Source organism: Panicum virgatum, chromosome 5N (genome assembly GCF_016808335.1).
Source record: "Panicum virgatum strain AP13 chromosome 5N, P.virgatum_v5, whole genome shotgun sequence".
In the NCBI taxonomy this organism is placed as follows: Eukaryota; Viridiplantae; Streptophyta; class Magnoliopsida; order Poales; family Poaceae; genus Panicum; species Panicum virgatum.
Genome location: NC_053149.1, coordinates 72,050,497 through 72,072,641, shown reverse-complemented (window position 1 = coordinate 72,072,641; position 22,145 = coordinate 72,050,497). Strand labels below are relative to the sequence as shown.

The 22,145-nt window shown below is 44.5% G+C and overlaps 1 protein-coding gene and 1 pseudogene across 2 annotated transcripts; both read left to right on the top strand.

Annotated features, from left to right (window-relative positions):
* The first annotated feature begins 2 nt into the window (after nt 1-2).
* On the top strand, nt 3-3,711 carry LOC120672554 (annotated as a pseudogene).
* Nucleotides 3,712-9,602: 5,891 nt separating this feature from the next.
* On the top strand, nt 9,603-18,750 carry LOC120672553 (pectin acetylesterase 5-like). Of its 2 annotated transcripts, XM_039953035.1 has the most exons (11): nt 11,906-12,467; nt 12,553-12,682; nt 15,196-15,275; nt 15,379-15,468; nt 15,647-15,771; nt 17,396-17,456; nt 17,614-17,664; nt 17,771-17,848; nt 17,937-18,042; nt 18,124-18,269; nt 18,357-18,750. In XM_039953035.1, the coding sequence occupies exons 1-11, from the start codon at nt 12,171-12,173 to the stop codon at nt 18,480-18,482; spliced, it is 1,290 nt and encodes a 429-aa protein (XP_039808969.1). In that variant the 5' UTR covers nt 11,906-12,170; the 3' UTR covers nt 18,483-18,750. The 2 variants fall into 2 exon arrangements, 1 of the variants encoding a protein (XP_039808969.1); XR_005674198.1 differs by adding an exon at nt 9,603-9,801 and having other exon boundaries at nt 9,886-12,467; nt 12,553-15,275; nt 15,647-17,848.
* Nucleotides 18,751-22,145: the final 3,395 nt, after the last annotated feature.

Below are 22,145 nucleotides of genomic sequence, written 5' to 3'. Positions count from 1 at the left end.
GGAGAAGAGAATATAACAAAATAGATGATGATGCCGAATGCGGAGGAAGACAAAGAACTCCACGTCGGAGGCAGCCGCTTGGATTTCCCACGTCCTGTCAATTGTTCATCCACGTGGCTGTCCCCCACTGGCCAGGAGGCCCGCCCTATCATCTTGGCATTGTTGGGAAGCCCGCCCTGTCATTTTCACTCTGCAGGTATTCACTCTTTTTGCTAGATTTGTTAGCTAACTCTAGATAGTAGTGTTATTCTCTCACACCAATCAACACTAGTCATTAGCTAGCAGTATTTTTCTCTTATAATAAATCAGCATCACACATTAGGCACAGCCAAACGAATAGAGTAATTATTGTCTGCTGTTAGTCGGGATGTGGGCCTGTAACCTGTTCCACCGGCTCAGGCTGACCGCTCCTTCCCTTTTTTTTTTCTCCTTCAACTAGCTCATTTTCGGCTCCAACTCCAAACTGGCTTCGGCAGTGAAAAACCTGTGTCAACCCGGCGGCGTCACGTTCGGCGCCTCATCGTCGCTGTCTCCGTCGGCGTTAACATCTCCGGCGGCCACGTCAACCCGGCCGTCACGTTCGGCGCCTTCGTGGGCGGCAATATCACCCTCTTCAAGACCGTCGTCTACTGGGTGGCACAGCTGCTCGGCTCCGTCGTCGCCTGCCTTTTCCTCAAGAGCGCCACCGGCGGGCGGCCGTGGGCGCCTTATCGCTGTCCCCCGACGTGGGCACCTGGAACGCCATCGTCTTCGAGATCGTCATGACCTTCGGCCTCGTCTACACCGTGTATGTAACACCCAGTAAAACCGCGGACGGTTCGCTAGGGATCGGCGGACGGTCCGCTAGGGATCGGCGGACGGTCCGCCAAAGTAACGCCCAGATATTTATCTGGTTGTGGGACCCGCCTATCATCTCCACCTCTTTCCTTTCCTCCTCCCGTCGACCAGAGACGAGCGGAGCTCGTCCGCTCGCCCCGTCGTCGCCCCCTTTCTTCGATCTCCCTCCTCCGGCCACTATACCTCGATTCCTCGTGCGAGCACCTTCCCCAGCACCTCCTCCACCTTCCCCAACCCCCAGCCCGGCTTCTCCCCGGCCGGAATCGCCCCAACCACCACCGGTCACCATTGGAGCCTCTTGAGCTTTGCTCCACCGTCGATCCGTCTCTCCGACCGTCCTCCGCCCGAACCGACCCCGGGAATGGATTCGTGGTGAGTTATTTGTACTCCCCGGCCTTTTTCCCCTCCCGTTGTGCGCCACCGGCGCCGGTGAACGGCCGCCGCCGCCGCCGTCGTGCCTGCTGCCGCCTGTCGCGCGGTGTCAAAAGATGTGAACTGCGGACAGTCCGCCTAGGAGGGCCGGACAGTCTGCTGGTCAAGTAGAAGTTGTCCAGAGACGATGTTGTCTCTGGAGGGTTTCGCAGGGTTGAATTGCGGACGGTCCGTTATTGGAGAGCGGACAGTTCGCCGTAGAGTCTAGGATTTTGTCCAGAGACGTTGTCGTCTCTGGTGGTTTGGCAGAATGAACTGCGGACGGTCCGCCAAGGGGGGCCGGACGGTCCGCCGTTAGGATTAGAAATTCGTCCAGAGACGTCGTTGTCTCTGGTGGATTGGCGTAGGTGTGTTGTGGACAGTCCGCTAAGGGTGAGCGGACAGTCCGCTAAGGGTGAGCGGACAGTCCGCAGTATAGATTTGAAATTTGACCAGAGAAGTAGTCGGTTCTGGTGGGATTGCAGGAGTGTGTTGCGGACAGTCCGCTACTGAGGCGCGGACAGTCTGCCAGTCAGTCTAGAAATTCTCCAGAGACGATGGAGGTTCTGGTGGGTCTGCGAAGTTGAACTGCGGACGGTCCGCCCTTCGGTGGCGGACAGTCCGCAGGACATTTTATTTTGGGTATAGTGATTATGTAGTTTGGGTTGCACTCAATCATTTCATATGTATTCGTGTAGCATCCGCAGTTGAGGGCGCCATATTTGATGTGATTGCGGCACCGCAGGAGCAGCCGGAGCAAGCCCAGGAGGAGAGGCGTGAGAACCCGGCCCAAGGCCCGTCTGACCCCAGCTCTGAGCAGCAGCCCGAAGGCAAGCCCCGGTGCGCATCCTATTAATTTAAATTATGGCACCTATATATGTATTTATTACTTGTACACTACGTTTAGGAGTTGTTTGTAACCCTAGTTGCATGAACCCTAGGTTTCCTTGAGTTATACTAGTATGTATAGGACGATAGAAATGCTATGCTAGATAGGGTTCGTTAGAAGTCGAGTAATTTTGGTTACTCGCGAGATATAGGATATTTTTATGTTTCCATTTATGAGTTACTCATCTTGGGATGAAAGTCTTGGAATGAAAGAAAGACCGGGCGGGAGAGGTGTAGTTCCGCCTGTGTCAGTTAAGGACCGAGCCGTTGTTGGCCCTGTTGATCATGTTTGAACTGTACTAACCGCATGCCGGGAGTAGGAGGTTGTCGAAACGGTAAGCCGAGTACTGCCTCACCTCGAAAGTACAGGACTCCATCTCACCTCCTGGGGTAGTCGAGTAGTCGCGGAGAAATGGGGATGCATATGTTTACTTTTGGTGGTCTCACGTTGAGCTCGGCTGACCATATGATGGTGGGGCGGTCCTGTAGTTCGAGGCGGTGAGGGGAAAAATTGGTGCGTGGGGTCCGACGGGGCTTTCGCGTGCCATGTTGGTTAGGTCCACCTTACAAGGTTAAATTGAATCGATTCGCCATCAGTCGCTCTCGGACATGTGCACCTTGATCACCGAGTCACATCGTAGCAATATGAGTTGGAACATGGAGTTTATTATATATGTTGGTTCTATTTTGAATTGTAATTAATATTCTACCATGTTTGTTCTAGATGGCCATGCAAATATTAGATTATGATTAATCCATATAGAATTTGGAGAAAAAATATTGAAATTAAGGATCCACTTTTAGACGTTTTTCTGCAAAATAAACCACCAGCCAAAAGCCTTGCATGTCTAGATATGTGGGCTAGGTTATACCCACTGGTCGGGTAAGTCTTGCGGAGTATTAGTTACTCAGGACTTTTGTTGAAACATTACTGCAGGACACGCAGACATAGACTTCTGTCCCTGCTGCGCTAAGTTCATCCGCCGGGATGCAGAGGGATGGGAGGTGGTGGAGCCAGATGTTTAGCTAGGGATCTCCCTAGGGTACACTTTTGGTAGTTGTAGACCCTCCCTCTATTCGAACCTTAAATTCCGGTTTTGTAAAGTTTTATAACTATATATGTATCCAAACTTGGTTTGTAAAACTTAAGGTAGAATCTTATGTATATTGTTGTATTTTTCAAATGTTTGTCATGCTTGTACCATCTGCGTTCACTTTCGCGTGAGACTATCGGTGATGTTTCGATCGGGATGTGGGCTGAGAAAGGGCTGTCAAATTAAACAAAACATTAAGCTAATGCGCCCGATGTGTTCAAATGACGGCCATTACGCTTAATTTAGAGTTTTAATTTGGCGGTTCGGTCACAGTATATGCCACCGCCGTGGACCCCAAGAAGGGCGACCTCGGCGTCATCGCGCCCATCGCCATCGGCTTCATCGTCGGTGTAACGACCCAAATGTAATTATCATGTTAAGCATTGCATCATGAGCATTCTTGTTAGTGTTATAAAAATTTTTGTACTTCATTCGAATGCATTTGAATTTAATTTTGAATTATTAATGCATCTTGAACTCATGCTTTGTGAAGCAAATTGCATTTTTATTATATGACTTATGTTGGGAATTACTTTGATAAAATACTACTTTGAAAAACTTGAATTTAGGTGATTTTTCTTGGATTTTAGGAAACCATCTTGAAGCCGTACAACTTAGCCGAAAACCCAAAAATAGCATTTCGAGAAGAATTTTCATTTCAAATCCACAATAGATTTTCTACCAATTCCAAACAAAATGGGTTGCTCTTGATTTCTAGTATGAACACAAAAATTGGTGAAAATTTTAGAGACTTGGAAGATCAGTTTTGGAGGTTGGAGTAAAAGAAGAAGTTTCTGTACACAACTAGCATGTAACGTAAACCTCTCCTCTACCGCGGATGGTCCGCGAGAGGCCCCTGTGTGTGTGTCGCCTGTGCAAAGAAAGCTATGCCACGTATCTTCATCGGCCCCACTTGTGTCCCCACCACCACCAGCGCATCTTCCCTCCCCGTTGCCTCTCTTCTCCAATAGAACACTCATTTCATCTCCCTTCTCTTCCCCAACCAAGCCATAGAGGAAGAACTCACACCCTCCCACCAAATCCACCCCACCCTCGCCGGAGATCAACGGAGGACTAGAGAAGAACGACGCCGACGAGCTCATCCACCACCTCGGCCACCTCTTCCTCGCCGGAGACAAAGGAGAAGGACATCTCCAAGCTTCTTCTCCATCTTCCCCAAGCCCTCAAGGATGAACTTAACCCGATCTACACCGATACCGCTCTACTCCAACATGAGGCCCCTTACTCGTGCTCTACTCGTCGCCGGTGAGCTCCCCTTGCCAATCACATTCATTCCTTTGCCCTCAATCAAGCACCATAACCCATTCATGGTCCTTCACCATTGATGACCTAGAGCTTTAGAAACTACATGCATGTCAAATCTTCTAACCAAAACAAGTTCGCCATGTCCTTAGAAACCTATAGAAACAAACCGCACTCAAAACCGATGCCGGAGATGTCGTCGGCGACCTCGCCGGTGAATCTCGGCCGACGAGCGGACGGTCCGCGACCTACAGCCGGACAGTCCGCGAGTCGTGGCCTCCAACACCGAGCCTCTGCACGAAAACACGTCCCCATAATTTTCTATAGCGGACAGTCCGCCATTCACCCCCGGACGGTCCACAGTTCACTTCCAAATTCCACACAGAACCGATGTGTTTCTGGAACTCATCCCGGGCTTGTACTGCGGACGGTCCGCCCTTCCGGACCGGACGGTCTGCGGTACTGTAGCTGCACAGTAGCAGCCTTGTTTGTTTAAGTGCATCATCTTGCATAATTCATATCAAATTGAATATAACTCCGATTGATATAAAATAAGTTTTGTTGGTTTTGTGTTGATGTTCTCTACATGTTAAAAATATGTTTGCTCCCAAAATAATTATAATAATTTCCAGTTTATTAAATATGTGTTTGTCTTGTTAATTGTATAATTAATTCCCTGTTAGTCAAAAAATTATGAAACCAATTTTGCTAGCTTCCTTATGATGTGTACTATCCATTAGACATGTTGTTTTGTGCGAATTGTTTCTAGATTAGTACAGTTTAACCTATGTTTATTTAAATCTAGTTAACTAGTAAATTCCACGACAAGTGCATGTGTGCCTCTAAAATTGTGAATCCAATTTTATTTACTTAGTTCAAATTTTATCTACTGTCTAAAATTAATAACACATATGCAATGGTTGTATGTTCATGTAATTTCTAATTTATTAATTAAGAGCTTGTTCCCTAGTTGAATGCATGGTTAATTATTTCATGATGCTCTTCTAAAATCATGAAACACTCTTGTTAATTACCTATAGCCATGATAAGTTGTTGTAACTATTAGCTTTCATTCGATGTTTGTAGATGGATACAAATTTAAATATATTTGTTCTAAGACTAGTTTACTTGTAAAATGCCTAGTGAATCAATTGTGCTCATGTGAGCTATCAACTCCCCCTTAGTAATTAAGATAAATGTGATATGCTTGATGTAAATTTCCATGATATAACTTACAATAATTATTCTCGTCTTAATTATGTAGAACATGATTTGCTAACTTCTCTTTTATATAATTAATGGTGATCTTATCTTAATTAAAATGTGATGTTCCAGTAGCTATTATTAATTTTTGAATTGTCTAAATTTAGCTAGCAACTGCCTTAACTAATATTATCAACTTGTATGAGCATACTCTAGACTCTAGCACTCTGTATTAATAGCATTCATGAACTAACTCCCATGGTTGATGCTTGATGTTGAGATGAGTTACTTTTTGTTAATTTATATGATCACTAGTAATAGCACAACTAATTTTATGGCATCCTCATGTTACAACTTGTCTTGTAGAGTATGTGCTTGCATGAGTAATTGTTTTGCATCTCCACCCTATGTAATGTGTGTGTGCTCTCATTTATCTCTTCGAACTGTTTACTTTGTGACCTTGAATCATGTTAGTCTTTACCTCTCATAAGTCATTGCATCTCATAAGCATATGCATTCACGGTATCTTTTCTAACTCATCATAAGCATATGCATTGGTATCCTTTCTAATTCATGCATTTGTCTACTTTCTTAGAGAATGACGTTCCTGAGTGTCGCGATTGCGGAGTACCAAGGAAGACACCTATGTATCTCAAATTTTACTTTTGAATCTTAATTTGCTATTATAAATTATTGCTTGTGCATGGGTTTAACCCTATCTAGTCATGTGATTTGTGTAGAACCCACTTGGCATATTTTCTCTTTTATCTCTAGAACAACTTATACTAGGTAAAGTATGTATGCTTAGACTTCTCGAATTAATTGGCTTAGCCATGCTTAGCTTACGGTAGAAATCGAGAGATGGCAAGGTCACCATCACTTGAGCAAATGGTTTGCTTAAATATACTTGAGTAGATGAGAAAGATTAAAACATGAACAAGGTATGAATGATGGATCGAGACTTGAGCAAGTGTGGTAGGGCCATGTTGGAAGTGGAATCCAAATGGTTTAGGCTTGCTTTAGTTGGTTAAGGACTGTCTCTTTGGATGCCGGTTTCTTGAGCACTCTTCCGTACAAACCACATGCTTTATAATGTGATAGTAAGCTCAGTACCATATGCGCACCTTTCACTGAGCAGATTCGGCGTGGTTTGTGATGGGGTGTAGTCGGCGGTTCCGTTGCATCTATCCATCCCGGCCGTTCGTCTCAGCGTTGGGGATGGGTATGCGAACGGTTGACACGTGAATCATTGCTTACGGACCGACGGGTAGTATGGCCTATGGTCTCGTGTCGTGTGGGAAAAGTTGTACACCCCTGCAGGGTATTAATCTATTGCAATAGCCGCGCTCTCGGTCATAGAGCACGTTCTCTGAGGTTCGCTCCAATGTAGAGTCTCGTGATGGAGTTCATAGAAGATTGAGCTCATGAATATATGATCACTTTACTTATGCAATTGTATTGGTGCTTGATATAGAAATATAGATGCCATGTCTTTTGCTTATTCACTTGACAAATTATGCTGGCATTTTTATGGATCAATGATAAAATTTGACAAGCCTCATGCATCCACCAAATGTATAGTATTATGGATAAGTCATACAAGTACGAAATGTACTTACGGTGCTGCCATTAAGTTGTTTTGCAGATTCTCTCCTAAGGAGTGACCGCCACGTTCATCCCGCCGGAGCCGGCAAAGTGAATGGATGGTGGAACTCGCTCAAAGTTTATGCAAGTGGTGTCTTATGGGCAAGGACATCATTATTGCTATTTAATACTCTCTAAATATCCGCTGCGTTTAGACTCTGAATCATAAGAAAAACATGGTAGGTTATCGACTTAGACCTAGGATACACCTTAGTTTGTAAAGAATCGTTAAATGCTGAAAATCCTTGTTTAGTTGCTCATGTTATAGTTAACTTCATGAGTTTTTGTAAGATGATTAAGACTTGTAATCAAAAGTTTAAAATTTTGCTCTCATATGTATCCTTGTGATGGTCGCTATGACGTGAACAACGGTATGCGAGTTGATCCTGGGCGTTGCTCAAGGCGCATATCGGGGACTACCGGAATTATCTCGGTTAAGCTGGGTTGATCAATGGATAATAACCCGGTTTAGTCGAGATAATTTGGGCGGTTCCTCACAGTCGGCGCCAACATCCTCGCCGGCGGCGCATTGGCCTTCGGCCCAGCCGTCGTCACCGGCGTCTGGGAGGACCACTGGGTGTACTGGCTCGGCTCCTTCGTAGGCGCGGTCATCGCAGCGCTCGTCTACGACATCATCTTCATTGGACAGCGCCCGGCCGCCCGCACGACCAGCTGCCCACCACCGACTACTGATCACCGGCCTACCACCACAATGGATGCATGCATTCCAATCGTACTGATTCCCTTCCATTCAACTCGTGTCCAAGTCCGAATAATAAGATCCATCTTTTTCTCGTCCTGGTTAACTGTATAATTTTCTTGGTCTAAGAAAGAATGAAAAATATATGTGGAGTATGTACAGAGTCTGCTAGTAATACTGTTTACCGGTGGCATGTCATTGTTGAGTCGAAATCTTTTATTTTTCTATCAAAACATATCTATATATATACTATAAAGATTAAAATTAATTAAAAAAATTATCACCCAAATCGGGCCATATACTCCTCACGCTAGTCCTACCTATGAGGATCAAAGAAGGTGGGACAAAAAGTAGATCCATAGAAATCGCGAGCTAGATGATATTTCTACCGAAAATCAAATTATTTTGACACCAGCCGTAATCCCACATGCTTGTTGTGCCCGCCCGAAACTTGAACGAGATCTCTCTCCCCTTCTTATTCTGATCTGATCTGATCTGCTGTTAATAAAAAGCTAAGACGGTCGGCTGGCCGACGAAAACTGTACAAGATTCGAGGTCTTCCCTGGGTTCGGCGGCGCCCCGGCTGAGCTCCGATCCGCCTCTCGCGCTCACGCGCGGGCCAACAGCACCGGTCGCCGCCGTTGGAGTGGACGCTCGGGCATGCGGTGGTGTCAAACCCCTGCATCCTCACGGACGGCGCGGCCGATGAGGCAAAACTATACTTGTTCTGCTGCTGCTGCTGCTGCTACTGCTAATATACGTGGGGCGGTCGAGGCTGCGCAACGCCCATATCCGTCCCGTGCGGCGCCGACCTTATCCTCATCCCGCCGTCCTTCCCGCTCAGCAACACCAACCTCTGTTCTCGTCATGAAAAAATCCCTCCTGTTGGTCATTCTTGCTCGTGTTATCTTATTGCATTGGATTGGATTTGTGTCGCCCTAAACTATTTTCAAAATTTATTTTGAATATTAATTTAATTGATATTTAATTCAATATACTTTTGAATTAAATCTAATTAGATTTATTAAATTACATTCCTATCGCACGTGCGTCTGTATTAATATATATAATATAGAAAAAAATTTATTCTACACTCGCTTGTGGCTGCACCCACATGTATATCTCATGATGTATGTATACATACATTTTGTAGCTACTCCCTTTTTGAAACATATCTAGTGCAAACCCACCCATCCAGTGTAAAACGTGAAAACTCTAATCTGGGCCACAAAATGTCGATCCAATGGGCCACGCGATGTTGCATCTCTCCTCCCAACTCCCACTCCTACCACTAATCACTTTTGCAAAACCTCCCCCCCTCCTACTCCTCCCATGCGTGGCCTGTTGGATCAACATCCTATAGTCCAGATTAGAGTTTGTACGATTTGCACAAAAGGGTGGATTTGCACTAGATATGTCCCCTCATGTGGCCCATTGGATCAACATCCCGTGGCCCAAATTAGAGTTTGCACAATTGGAGTGGATTTGCACTAGATATATGCCCTTTACTATTTCATCAAGAGAATGAGAATTAGAAATTCTGCAATTTCGAGACCCACTGCTGAACAGAAAGCCCAGTGTGCAAAAGCCCGGCCCGCGTCACAAGGGCAAGCATGGCCCGTCCTCCTCTCTGTCTATGGTCGTCGCCGTCCTCGTCCAGCCGTCGTCCTCAAGATGGCGGCGGTGGATCTGTCCAAGCTGGTGAAGGAGAAGCGCTTCTGGGTGGCCTCCTTCCTCGTCGCATGGGCAGCCGCGCTGCAGGTACCTAGGCATGGTTTGCCTTCCATTCAATCACCCATCCGCCTCCGATTCCAAATCCAAAAATTCCACTTCCTTGTGCATCAGGGCCGCATGATGTGGATGCAGCGCCAGGAAGCCTTCAAGCACAAGTTCGGCGCAGACGCCTCCGACGCCTCTTCCCCCTTGGACTCCTCCTCTACCTAGCATTTTTACCACCGGATGCGCCAGATTACTGGTCTGTTGGCAGTCTGTCCGTTGATTTGTTCGTACTTTGGGTCTGGGAAATGAACCTCTGCTACCTTCCCTCCCCTATCCAGCATTCTACTGTAGCTCTCACAAGTCACAGCAGCAGCTGTTTCTCTGAGTTAGTACATGCACTGGGAAAATCAGTGGCTGTGAATGACTTGCTACCTGCTAGTGCTGCTTATGATTCCCAATTATGAATGAATTGTTAGTGTCAAGAACGTAATGTTGAGTCATGAGCAGTTACTTCTAGTTATCTGCATGGAGCTCTTGTGGTACCGTTTTGCTTTACAGGCATCTCTGAATTGTTGAGGGCCTGAGAAGATAGGCTGTTGCTCCATGCATGATCTGCATACATCCAGTCCAATGAGCACCTTAAGCCTTCATTCTCCTTATTGTAATATGATGAATAAATGGTTTGGTTGAGCAAAACTATCTTTTTGTTTTTAAAGAGTTTCAACTTCCATAGTGATACTATATATTTTCCCAACACAAGTATTGTGGGTGTTAGGAAATGGTGCCTTTTGGTGCTGCCTGATCAGTAAAGTAATAACCTAGTGTCACCTTCGAGTGTTGCAAATAAAATTTTCCATCATCAGGCCTAATCTAGCGCATGCTGATCTAAGATGGGAATAACACTCTTACACTTCATGCAATGGTGCCAGCGAAAGAAAACGGTTTAAAGACGCGGTGGTCCTGAGATCTGTTAAGTCTCAAAATAAAGTGAGGAACAACTCAGGGAACCACCCTGTGCTGTGCTGAGAAATCAGCAGACTGTCTATTTGTAGGCTGGACTGAACATGAGCAACATAAGCAGTGGCAGGTCATCCAGTGTTTGAGTGGTGCACCCGAATGTTCCTCCCATCAAGCACCTGTTCAACAAATTGTTACAGTACAAACGTGTGTTAGCTACACTACACAGAGGTGTTGAGAAGATGACTTGCCTCACCTCACCGTTCATCTTGTGCGCTGCTGCTGCAGCTTCATCTTGTGAAGAAAAGGTGACAAAGCCAAACCCTTTTGACTTGCCCGTCGTTGGATGGCATACAACCTTCACTGTCGTGCATATGCAAGAATCATTCAGATTACGATTAGGGTTTATGAGGTGATAAGAATAGCTACCTGAAATAACAGCACCATGTTGAGAGAAAGCGTCCTTGAGAGCTGTTTCATTAGTATCGTAAGAAAGACCTGCACTTTGGTACAAGAAACGGAAGGCAGCAATTAATTAGCAACTTTTACCAGACGAGGATCAGGCAGCAGCAAGCAATCCGCAATCATCATCATATCATCACATTATCATAGAGGAGGGGAAAGGAAAGCTAAGGATTACCACCGACGAACAGTTTGGAGGTGCATCCAGTTCCAGATGAAGACGCGGCGGTCCGATTAAACAGCTTCCCGAACGGAATCGCAGCACAGCGCAGCGTCCATCCTCTCCTCCGATTCAGTGCCATCTCTTCTCTTGTCTGCAAAGAGCGAACGAAACCCTCATCTGAATCTGATCCCAAATCGGGAAGAGTTGTCCCTTTTGCAGTTGGCACCCCAGTGTAACCTCGTTATTACAGCACCATGCCCCTATCCAAATGCATTCTTTTTTTTCTTTTCTTGTCGTTTTGTTCGGCTAGCTGTAGTTAGTAGCTGGTGCTGATTTGTTATCAGAGAAAATTACTGCTGGTTAGTTGCTGATTGATAACTGATGCTGATTTAGTGTGAGAAAAAATCACTGCTGATTGGTTGGCTGACAAAAGAACATAGCAGGGTGTATTGAGAACATTTGGTTAAGAGGATTTGTCTTGTCTGATAAACACAATGCAATGCTGACAAGACCGAGTACTATTCGGATCCTCGTCATTTCCAATTCAACGCCTTGCCATCCCATTGAGAGGGCAAATAGGAGAGGGCAGTCTATTGGGCAGTTGCAATCCAAAGCCCTTCTCCATTCTTCCCTCTCGGCGCCGGCGCCGCCGTCCGCCGGACCGGTGGCAAGCATTGCTACATTATTCTATATAGAAGAAAGAGATGGACTCGCTGACCTTTGTTTCCCCCTAGGTCTAGGATTCTTTTAAATAAAAAAATGAGGAGTCGTCGTCGGAGAGCGTTCGTTGTCGCCGCCGAGCCGCTCCGTGCCGTTCTCAGATCCGCCGATGCCGGGCCTCCTCTCCACCTCGCCCGCCCTCCTGTGGCGCCGTCTCGGCCACCGCAGCGCCGCATTCGCCCTCGCGCTCCTCGCCGCCGCCCTCCTCTTCACTTTCTTCCGCTACGCCGCGGTCCCTTCAGCATCCCCATCCCCATTCCCAACCTACGGGCATCGCCTCCCCACCCTCGTCGACCTCACGCTCGTCTACGGCAGGGACGCACTGTGCTTGGATGGGACGCCGCCGGGTTACCACTTTCTGCCAGGATTCGGAGACGGATCCCACAGCTGGCTCCTTCACTTGGAGGTGAGATCTTCTCTTCCTCTCTTTTCTTCCCTTCTCTTGGAGGAGAAACACTCTGACACACCACACAAAAACCTCATTCCTCCAGGGCGGCAGCTGGTGCCGCAACTTCAAATCCTGCGCTCGCCGTAAGAAAACAAATCTCGGCTCCTCTGCCCACATGGATACTCGCGTCAAATTCGTCGGCATCCTTAGTGACGATGAATCTCAGAATCCAGGTAATGCTGCCTTCCAATGTTGCTGCAACTCCAGCCACCAACAACTACGGATGCAATGCATATTGGACTGCTCGATTTGTTGCCTACTTTTTTTCAACACGGGCAAAGCCCTGATTTCATTACTCATAGTAATCAAATTAACAAAGTTCCAAGTTTAGTAGCAAAAGTAACGGCCCAACCGGCCCACCGCACAGAGCAGACTCCAGGCAAAGTTCTAGCTTATTACAGCAGACAGAGGGCTGCAAGAAGGTGAACTAGAGTAGTTACTAGTAGACCCAGACTACCAGCAGGACAGTTTTAACTAGAGAAAAGAAAGTGATCGTCGGTAAGGAAAGAGGGTGAAGCTCAAAAGCCCGCCTAAGGAAAACATCCAGCGGAAGACATGATGATGATCTTCAAGCTAGGGGCGTCAGTGAAGAAGCACCATTCCTGTATCCTCTGATGGCACTTCAGAGGGTGGAACATCAGCACCGCATCTTTGAGGGCTTCTCCTCCCGCTTCCAGGGCCGCCATGTCTTCGATGCCTTGAAGTTCTGCCCAAAATAGAATAAACGATGAAGCCATACAAATGATCTCAGTAGGAGATCGGACAATTTTTTTTTCTCAAACAGATGTTATTGCGAGCTCTCCAAAGGGCCCAACATATTGCAGACAAGCCCACCATATGGAATTTAGTGCCGTTTGCCATATATTTTTGCACCCAAACCCAAAACTGAGCAAAAGTTGGGGATCTGCAATCTGCCCCTACAACTAAAGCAACTAGGCTCCAAACAAATTTGGCCATCGAGCATTCAAAAAATAAGTGGTTGAAGGATTCATTTTCTGGGCAGAAACAGCATTTTGGATCACTCTTCCACTTTCTTTTTAAAAGATTATCTTTAATAAGAATAGCATTTTGGTGGATGAGCCACATAAAAAGTTTTGATCTTTAAAGGTATTTTTGCTTTCCAGATTTTATTGTTAGCTGAGTCGACTTCATTCACAAACATATGTGAGTATAAGGACTCAAGCCTCCACTTTTGTTCCAAATCCATTTTGGTTTATCATCTTCATCAGTCACAGCAAACACATTCATCAAATCTTTCAGTTTTCTCAGGCTGTCTTGGTTAGCCTCATCTAACCATCTTCTAAAACTTAGACGCCGGGATCTAGATAGAGGCCATAAAGTTCACTGTGCAGTTTTGTTCTCTGCAGACTGGAAATAGGTTGGGGAATCTTTCTTTTAGTGGGATGTTGTCACACCATGAATCAGACCAGAAGTCAATCTTTTTCCCATTCCCTATAATCGTCACTCTTCCCTTCAGATACCAATCCCTAACTTTCAGAAGGTCATTCCACACAGCGGAGTTTTTGGGTTTTGTTTTCAGCTGGGCTATTGTATTCTGTTTCACATACTTCTCTTGCACAATTTCTTGCCACAGCCCTTCAGTAGATTCCAGTTTCCACCACCATTTGCAGAGTAAGCTCTGATCCATTTTCCTCAAGTCATGTATGCCCAAACCACCTTTCTTTTTTGGCTTACTGATTTTGGTCCATTTGGTTCCTCCCCCCTGCCACAAGAACGTCTTTCTGATTCTGTCCATTCTCTTCACAACTGTTTTGGTAGCAGGTACATGGACATACAATAAATAGGAATGCTACTTGGGCAAGCTTTGATCAGCACAGTTCTGCCTCCAATGGATAGTACTCCTCCCTTCCAGCCATCAAGTCTTTAGTCAAATTTTCAACAAGGGGTACCCAGTCCATAACATGTAGTTTTGAACCAGAGACTGCCACCCCAAAATATTTTATAGGCCTGGCCAGTGGCACAGTTGAACATCTCTGAGTAAAATATTGATTTTTCTACATCTTCACTAACCATGATAACTTCACTTTTGTTGAAATTTATCTTCAGGCCTGACATGTTCTCGAAGAGATACAAAAAATATTTCATGTTTCTGGCTTTCTTTCATCATCTTCTAGACACAATATTGTGTCATCAGCATACCCTGTCTCACACCCTTGCCACACTTGAAGTAGCTTCCCAAGCTTTCATTCACTTTCACACATAGAGTGCCACTAGTCATCACCTCCCAAATCCACTGGCACCATTTGTCATCAAAGCCCCTCTGCCTGAGGCAATCCATCAGAAAAATTCCAGTTTATTTTGTCATATGCTTTCTCAAAGTCCAGCTTAAGGATGAGCCCTTCTTTCTTTTTAATTCTTGTGTCATGTAGAATCTCATGTAAACACAAGACTCCTTCAATGATATTTCTTCCCTTGATGAAAGCATTCTGAGCTTTATTAATTATTTTGTCCATGCATCTCTCAAGCCTCAACATGAGGGCTTTAGTAATGATCTTATAAATCACATTCGAAAGCTAGATTGGTCTATATTGTTGGATCAAATGTGCCTCCTTTATTTTTTGGATCAAAATAATTGTCCCATAATTCAACCTTCCTAAGTCCAGATTGTGAATATTTTCGGGATCAAAATATTTTTTTTTGTATTTGTTGCCTACTGATTCTGCAGATTTTTACAATTGGAACAAAGTCAAAATAAGATACTGTGATGGTGCATCATTCTCTGGACATGTCCAGGATCAAGTCAAGGTGTGTGCGCCTGGCCTTATCTACTTTGCCTCTCGTCTCCCATCTACATGCATTTTATTTTCTGTCCAGGTATTTCGACTAACATTTCTGTGATCCTCCCCAGAATGGCACAGGTTTCTTCTTCAGAGGCCAGCGTATCTGGGAAGCAGTCATGGCCGACCTTCTGTCAAAGGGCCTATCCAGGGCTAAACAGGTTTACCTTACAAATAAAATACCGGTGCTTGTTGCAACCAGGCTTTCATACACCCAGTGCATTCGTCTAGCATGTCTATGTATTCAACAGTTCCCTCTAGTTGTCATATTGATTACCGACTGACATGCCATGTTGTGTTATGTATAGTAATGGCTAATATTTTCCCTACTACTTGTAGGCTTTTCTTACTGGATGCTCGGCTGGTGGCCTCTCTACATACATTCACTGTGATGATTTCCGAGCACTTCTACCAAAGACACCTACTGTCAAGTGCCTCGCAGATGGTGGCTTTTTTCTTGATGTGTATGCTACGATCTTCTTTAACATTTCTGCTCATTGCATAAATTCGCTAGCTCTGTGCCACTTGAGATTGTCTTGTTTTCTGGATACTTTGGTTGAAAAACAAGTAGAGTTTGAGCCTACCTTAGCTTGCGTGATTTTCGCTCGTTGCAGCTTGAGTTATGACATAATTTAATTGTTTTTTTCTCGAACACACAGGAGAGCTGCATATCTTTATATTAAGAGAGAAATAATAGTCCAAATACAAAGAAACATTCCACACCTTGGACTAGACTGAGGAACGTAAAGATCTAGAATAAAAAACTATTACATAAAAACATGAAACATAGGACCAGACCACAACTCGACCATCTACTAGGCCTTCACCACACTCATCTCGGGGCTTTGGGCAGTAAGCTTTTTGGCCCCCGAGAATTGCCACAGCTGGGACTCCTTGAAGGCTTGCACCGCCACCTGCAGGTTTGGAGAAGCTCCTTCAAAGTTCAAACACACAAGCATTCATATGCTTCCAAAGGATCCAGGCCTTGCCACAGCTGGGACTCCTCCTTGAAGGCTTGCACCGCCACCTGCAGGTTTGGAGAAGCTCCTTCAAAGTTCAAACACACAAGCATTCCTATGCTTCCAAAGGATCCAGGCCCTAAGTATACACAAGGAGTTAAAACCCTTCCTGTGCTGTTTAGGAAGTCTCCTCTCAGCATGTTTCCACCAGTCAGCAAAATTCACACTCCGTGTGGGTCTCAACCGACTCAAGTTTATGGGCTGCAAGATGGCATACCAGAATTGCCTTGCAAAAACACATGAGATGAGGATGTGTTGAATGTTTTCCTCCTCCTGATCGCAAAGAGGGCAATGCTCAGGATGAGGAAGACCTCTTTTCTGTAAACGATCTGTGGTCCAACAACGATTCCGAATAGCCAGCCACACAAATGTTTTGCATTTCCCAGGTGCCCATGACTTCCGTACTTTATTCCAAGGTTCAAAAGTGATTGAGCCGATAAAAAAAACTCCTATAGGCTGATCTTGTCGAAAATAAACCTGAGGCTTCAGGTTTCCACATATGAGTGGCTTCATTGTCATTGAGAGTAACACCCACCAACATGTCCTAATTTAATTGTGGTAGACATAAAATAAGCTATAACACTTGTCTTCCTTTTCTACTTGCACCAGCAGCTTTCATGCTTCTTATATGCAAAATTGTTATTTGCCACAAGCATTGCCCCTTTACGAGAATGCATAAAGCAAGTTCTATGGATAAAATATGCCGTGTTGGTTGAGTTTAGAATGATATATCAACATTCATATGTTTCTGGCACTATTATGGCCTAATTAACGTTAAAAAATTTCTCATCATCTTGATTTGTTTTGAAAATTGCTTGGGAATTGTGATTTGGCTCCAGTTTGTTATGACCTGTGTATAAACCTGTTATTTAGTTTGGTCAACTCAACTGAAACTGTGCTCACATGTTTTTATAATGAAGAGCTGAGTGTAGTTTAGCTTTCTTGAAATTGACTTGGTTGCAGCCCAATCTGTTGCTACAAATAATTAGCTTATTTCCATTAACTAGTAAAATGGCATCAGAGAAGTGAATTAGCAGCGATTTTATTTCTCCCTTCTTATGCATTACAGAGAAGACATAGCTGGAAGAAGGTATATGCGGGCTTTCTATAACGATGTTGCTCGGCTGCAGGTCTCTCTCCACCACTCAGCCCAAATGAATCAGTGGCATTCATATCGTATTATTCTCTATATGTTTTGTTGCAGAATCTCCCTCTACCTCTCCACAACTCAGCCCAAATCAATCAGTGACATTTATATCATATTATTCTCTATATGTTTTCTTGCAGGATGTGCGTAAAAAGTTCCCTAATTGCAGTCCAGATATGGAGCCAGGGCAGGTTGTCCCCTGATCTGTTTTAAGTTACCATTTCCTTTCTTGAAACTAATCACTCTCTTCAATGTTCAAGCTGGCGTATGCTAATTAGTCCCCTTACTTGTTACCAGTGCTTCTTCCCGCGGGAAGTTGCGAAAAGCATCACCACACCGATGTTTATACTCAATCCTGCATATGATGTTTGGCAGGTGCTGTTACTCATACCCATTTTGATGGTCCATTAGCGCATATAAATCGACATGACTCTTACGTCTCTTTTCTGATTTTACTTTGCAGGTAGAGCATGTCTTGTCTCCAGAAGGTTCTGACCCTCAAAATTTATGGCGAAATTGCAGAATGGATATTACCAAGTGTAGCTCAAAACAGCTGGAAATTCTCCAAGGTTGTAATGGAATCTTATGTGGTTATTCTGGGTAAGCTTTGCATCATGGAAGTTGGTATACTGAGGTTATGAAATTTTCAGGTTTTAGGAAAGCGCTGCTTGATGCTATAAATGAATTCAAGAATAGAAGAGACTGGGGTATGTTCATCGACTCGTGCTTTATACACTGCCAGTCGATGAAAGCTATTACTTGGCACTCCCCATCAACTGCTAGAATCAACAACAAGGTAAGCCCATCTCTATCTTGTTATACACGCACGTGCCGTTTTGTGATGCTTGTGGCATCGTATCTGAATCTGAAATGTGGTGAACAGACGGCTGCTGAAGCGGTGGGAGATTGGTTCTTTGATCGGAGGGAGGTGAAGGAAATAGACTGTGAATATCCCTGCAACCCGACTTGCTACAATACGGTTCTTGATGAGCCCTACAAGGAAGACTGACTGTGTTTAGGAGTTTTGGCGATTTATTAGGCGCAATCGCAGTTGCAACCGATTCTCCATGAATTGATATCTGTTGGGTTGAATGTGATCAGAATTCAGACTTACTTGAGACCTATTTCTATATGTTAAAGCCCCGAGGGGCAGCGAGCGGCCAGACAGGTCACGTAGGCCGGAAAAATTCGACCGTCCGATCGCGATCCGATGGCTATGGATGAAAGAGAATTTTGCTATTTCAGAGTACTAAATAAAATCTATTTAAATTTTTTTATATGGATGGGTTGTAAATCACGAGATTAATCTAATAAGCATACTTAATTTATGATTAACTCATAATTAGTGAACGGTTACTGTAGTATCACTGTATGGCTACGGATGAAAGGAAATCTTACTATTTCGAAGTACTAAATAAAATCTATTTACAAAATCTTTTACACGGATGAGTTGTAAATCACGAGACGAATCTAATGAGCATATTTAATTCATGATTAACTCATAATTAGTGGATGGTTACTGTAGAATTACTGTTTGGCTATGGATGAAAGATAATCTTGCTATTTCGGAGTACTAAATAAAATCTATTTGCAAAACCTTTTGCACGGATGATTTATAAATCACGAGACGAATCTAATGAGCATACTAAATTCATGATTAACTCATAATTAGTAAACGGTTACTATAGTATCATTGTTGCAAATTATAGATTAAGTAGGCTCATTAGATTCGTCTCGCGATTTACAACATATCTGTGTAAAAAGTTTTTGTAAATAGATTTTATTTAGTATTTTCATGCATGTGCTCAAATATTCGATGTGATGTTTTTGAGATAAAATTTTTGAATCTAATCACGGTCCTAATTTCTATATGTGAATGCCCCGAAAGTCGGCGCAAGGGCAGACCGGCCACATCAGTAAAAAAAATTCCCATCATTTGATCCTAAATTGACAGTGCATGTGATTGGTCGTGCCATTGTTATCTTTGAGGTCTTGAGACACGAATGGTCCACGCGTCAGCTCTCCATTCGGTCATTACAAAATATCTGAATCTAGAACTCTCGACCGGTAATTTTGGTGGCCTCCGAATGGGTGTGTGCTCTACTGCAACGACGGAAGTGAGGCTAGGCTGGAGAGCCACACGGCGAGTTTGGGCGGGCCGCCGGGCACGTCCTCGACGGGTGCGGCGAGTTCATGCCGTCACCGGCGGGCGACCCGGCCTCGCTCTGGTACGCCGCGGTGCCGCAGGCCGGGCATGATAACCGCGCATTGCATGGTGAGGAGATGCTCAAGGACCGCTCTCGGCCGCTTTCGACGGCGAAATTGAGACGTCGGATTTCAGCTACTATTTTTTTGCCTTTTTTGCTTTAAAAATAAATATCCTATTTCTATCTATGTATATCCATTTGTCTATACATCTACTACAAACCTCTATATAAATTTATATTGCCAAACTGAAACAAGTAAATAAATTACGCGCAAGGCACTCGTATTTGATATAGATACGACGAATGGATGGCTCGTTCTTGTGATCTGTATTTGATCGTGTTGGTGGCTGCAGGTTTTGATTTTTGGTTGCATCCAGAAGTGGCCGCGGCCCAAACAAAGGCATCCTCGGGTTGGGCTGGGCTGGGCCCTGGTGAGAAAGAATGGGGAGGTCTAGAGACGGCTTTTTTATTTTTATATTTTTTAAAAACGTTTTTTACAGAAATATATTTTCGATTTCACATTTTACAGTTTTATACCCCTACCGCCCGGCAGGGGGCTGCAGGGACCTACATATAAATAAACATAATTTTTTTTGCGCAGAGGCCCCTGATGGGAGCCTGCCACCCCTCTGCCGGGCGGTAGACACCTGCCGCCCGATGGAGGGGCAGCAGGCAGCCCGCCCGCCCGGCAGGGGAACGACAGGCTCCCCCCAATATAAAAGCTGAGTCCCTTCCGTCGCACCCTCATTTTCTGTCCACGAGATCTAGAGAGGGGAGAGGGAGAGAGGAGGGGTGAGGGAGGTAATTCCACCGGTGAAGCCCTGCCGGATTTTGAATCCGAACCGCAGGTAACCAATATTTCTCAACTTTCTCATTGAAATTTTTTTGTATGTTTAATTCTATGATTAGTATTTTTTATTATTGCAAGCACTTAGGGTTCAGATTAGTGGTTATAATTGAAGAGTATTCTCAACTGCCGGATTAGTGCTTGCAATAATAAAAAATACTAATCATAGAATTAAACATACAAAAAAATTTCAATAAGAAAGTTGAAAAATATTGGTTACCTGCGGTTCGGATCTAAAATCCGGCAGGGCTTCGCCAGTGGAATTACCTCCTTCACCACTCCTCTCTTCCTCTCCCCTCTCTGGATCTCGTGGGCAGGAAATGAGGGTGCGAGAGAAGGGGCTCAACTTTTATATTTGGGGGGCCGCCCCCCTGCCGGGCGGGCGGGCTGCCTGCCGCCCCTCCACCGGGCGGCAGGTGCTTGCCGCCCGGCAGGGAGGCGGCAGGCTTCCGCCAGGGGCCTCCGCACAAAAAAAAAATATTTATTTACATGTAGGTCCCTGGTGCCCCTCTGCCGGGCGGTAGGCCCCCTGCCGGACGGTAGGGGTATAAAACTGTAAAATATGAAACCGAAAATATATTTCTATAAAAAATGTTTTTAAAAAATATAAAAATAAAAAATCCGCGGTCTAGGGTCAGTCGGATCGTCGGTCTGGTGCGCATTGCGAATCAGGAGTATTTAACTTTTGGTGGAACCGCATAAAAACTCATGCAAATCACGATAAAAATTCGTTTAAATTTACAAAAAAAATTATATATTAGATGATATGATGATACACAATCTTTTAAATATTTTGTTCAGACTCGACTTCGTTTGTGAGATACAAAATAATAAATTTCTAATAAATTATCTGAACAGGTTTCTGGCTTGAAAATAGTTATTATTATATCTCACAAACGAAGTCAAGTTTGGACAAGATATTTTACAAGGTTGTGTATTATCGTATCATCTACATTTGTGATTTTTTGATGAATTTAGACGACTTTTTTTACGTGGTTTGCACGAGTTTTCACAAAAATTGTGGTTTCCACAAGATATGTTCCCTTTAATTTTTTACTATTATTACACCCTACACCTTCTGAGATAGCATCTTTAGATTTAGCGCTATGTTTTTAGGAGTAGAGAGAAAAAATGATACATATTTACTATTTTTGTTGGCGTGGCACGCCACATCCTCACTCCAGCGTGGATAGGAGTTAGCACGAACATGCCAAATGATTGTCGATGCCCCTAGCTCCCTTCCCCTCCCCCGCGCGGCCAATCCCAGCCCCTCTACTCGTCGGTCGGAGAAGCGCCCGCCGTGGAAGTTGACGGTCATGGACGCCAATCACTGTTGCAAATCATGGATTAAGTAAGCTCATTAGATTCGTCTCGCGATTTATAACCCATCTATGCAAAAAGTTTTGTAAATAGACTTCATTTAGTACTACATGTATATGTCGAAACATTCGTGATGTTTTTTTTACGGATTTAAAGTTAAATACTCCACGAATCAGACAGTCAAACTCATCATATAAAAAATAAACAAAAAATCCCATCTTTAATCCGTCCGTCCCTGATGAGAGTGAGAAATGAGAGAATGAAACTGGAGGGAGGGAGACAGACAGAATCCAATCCA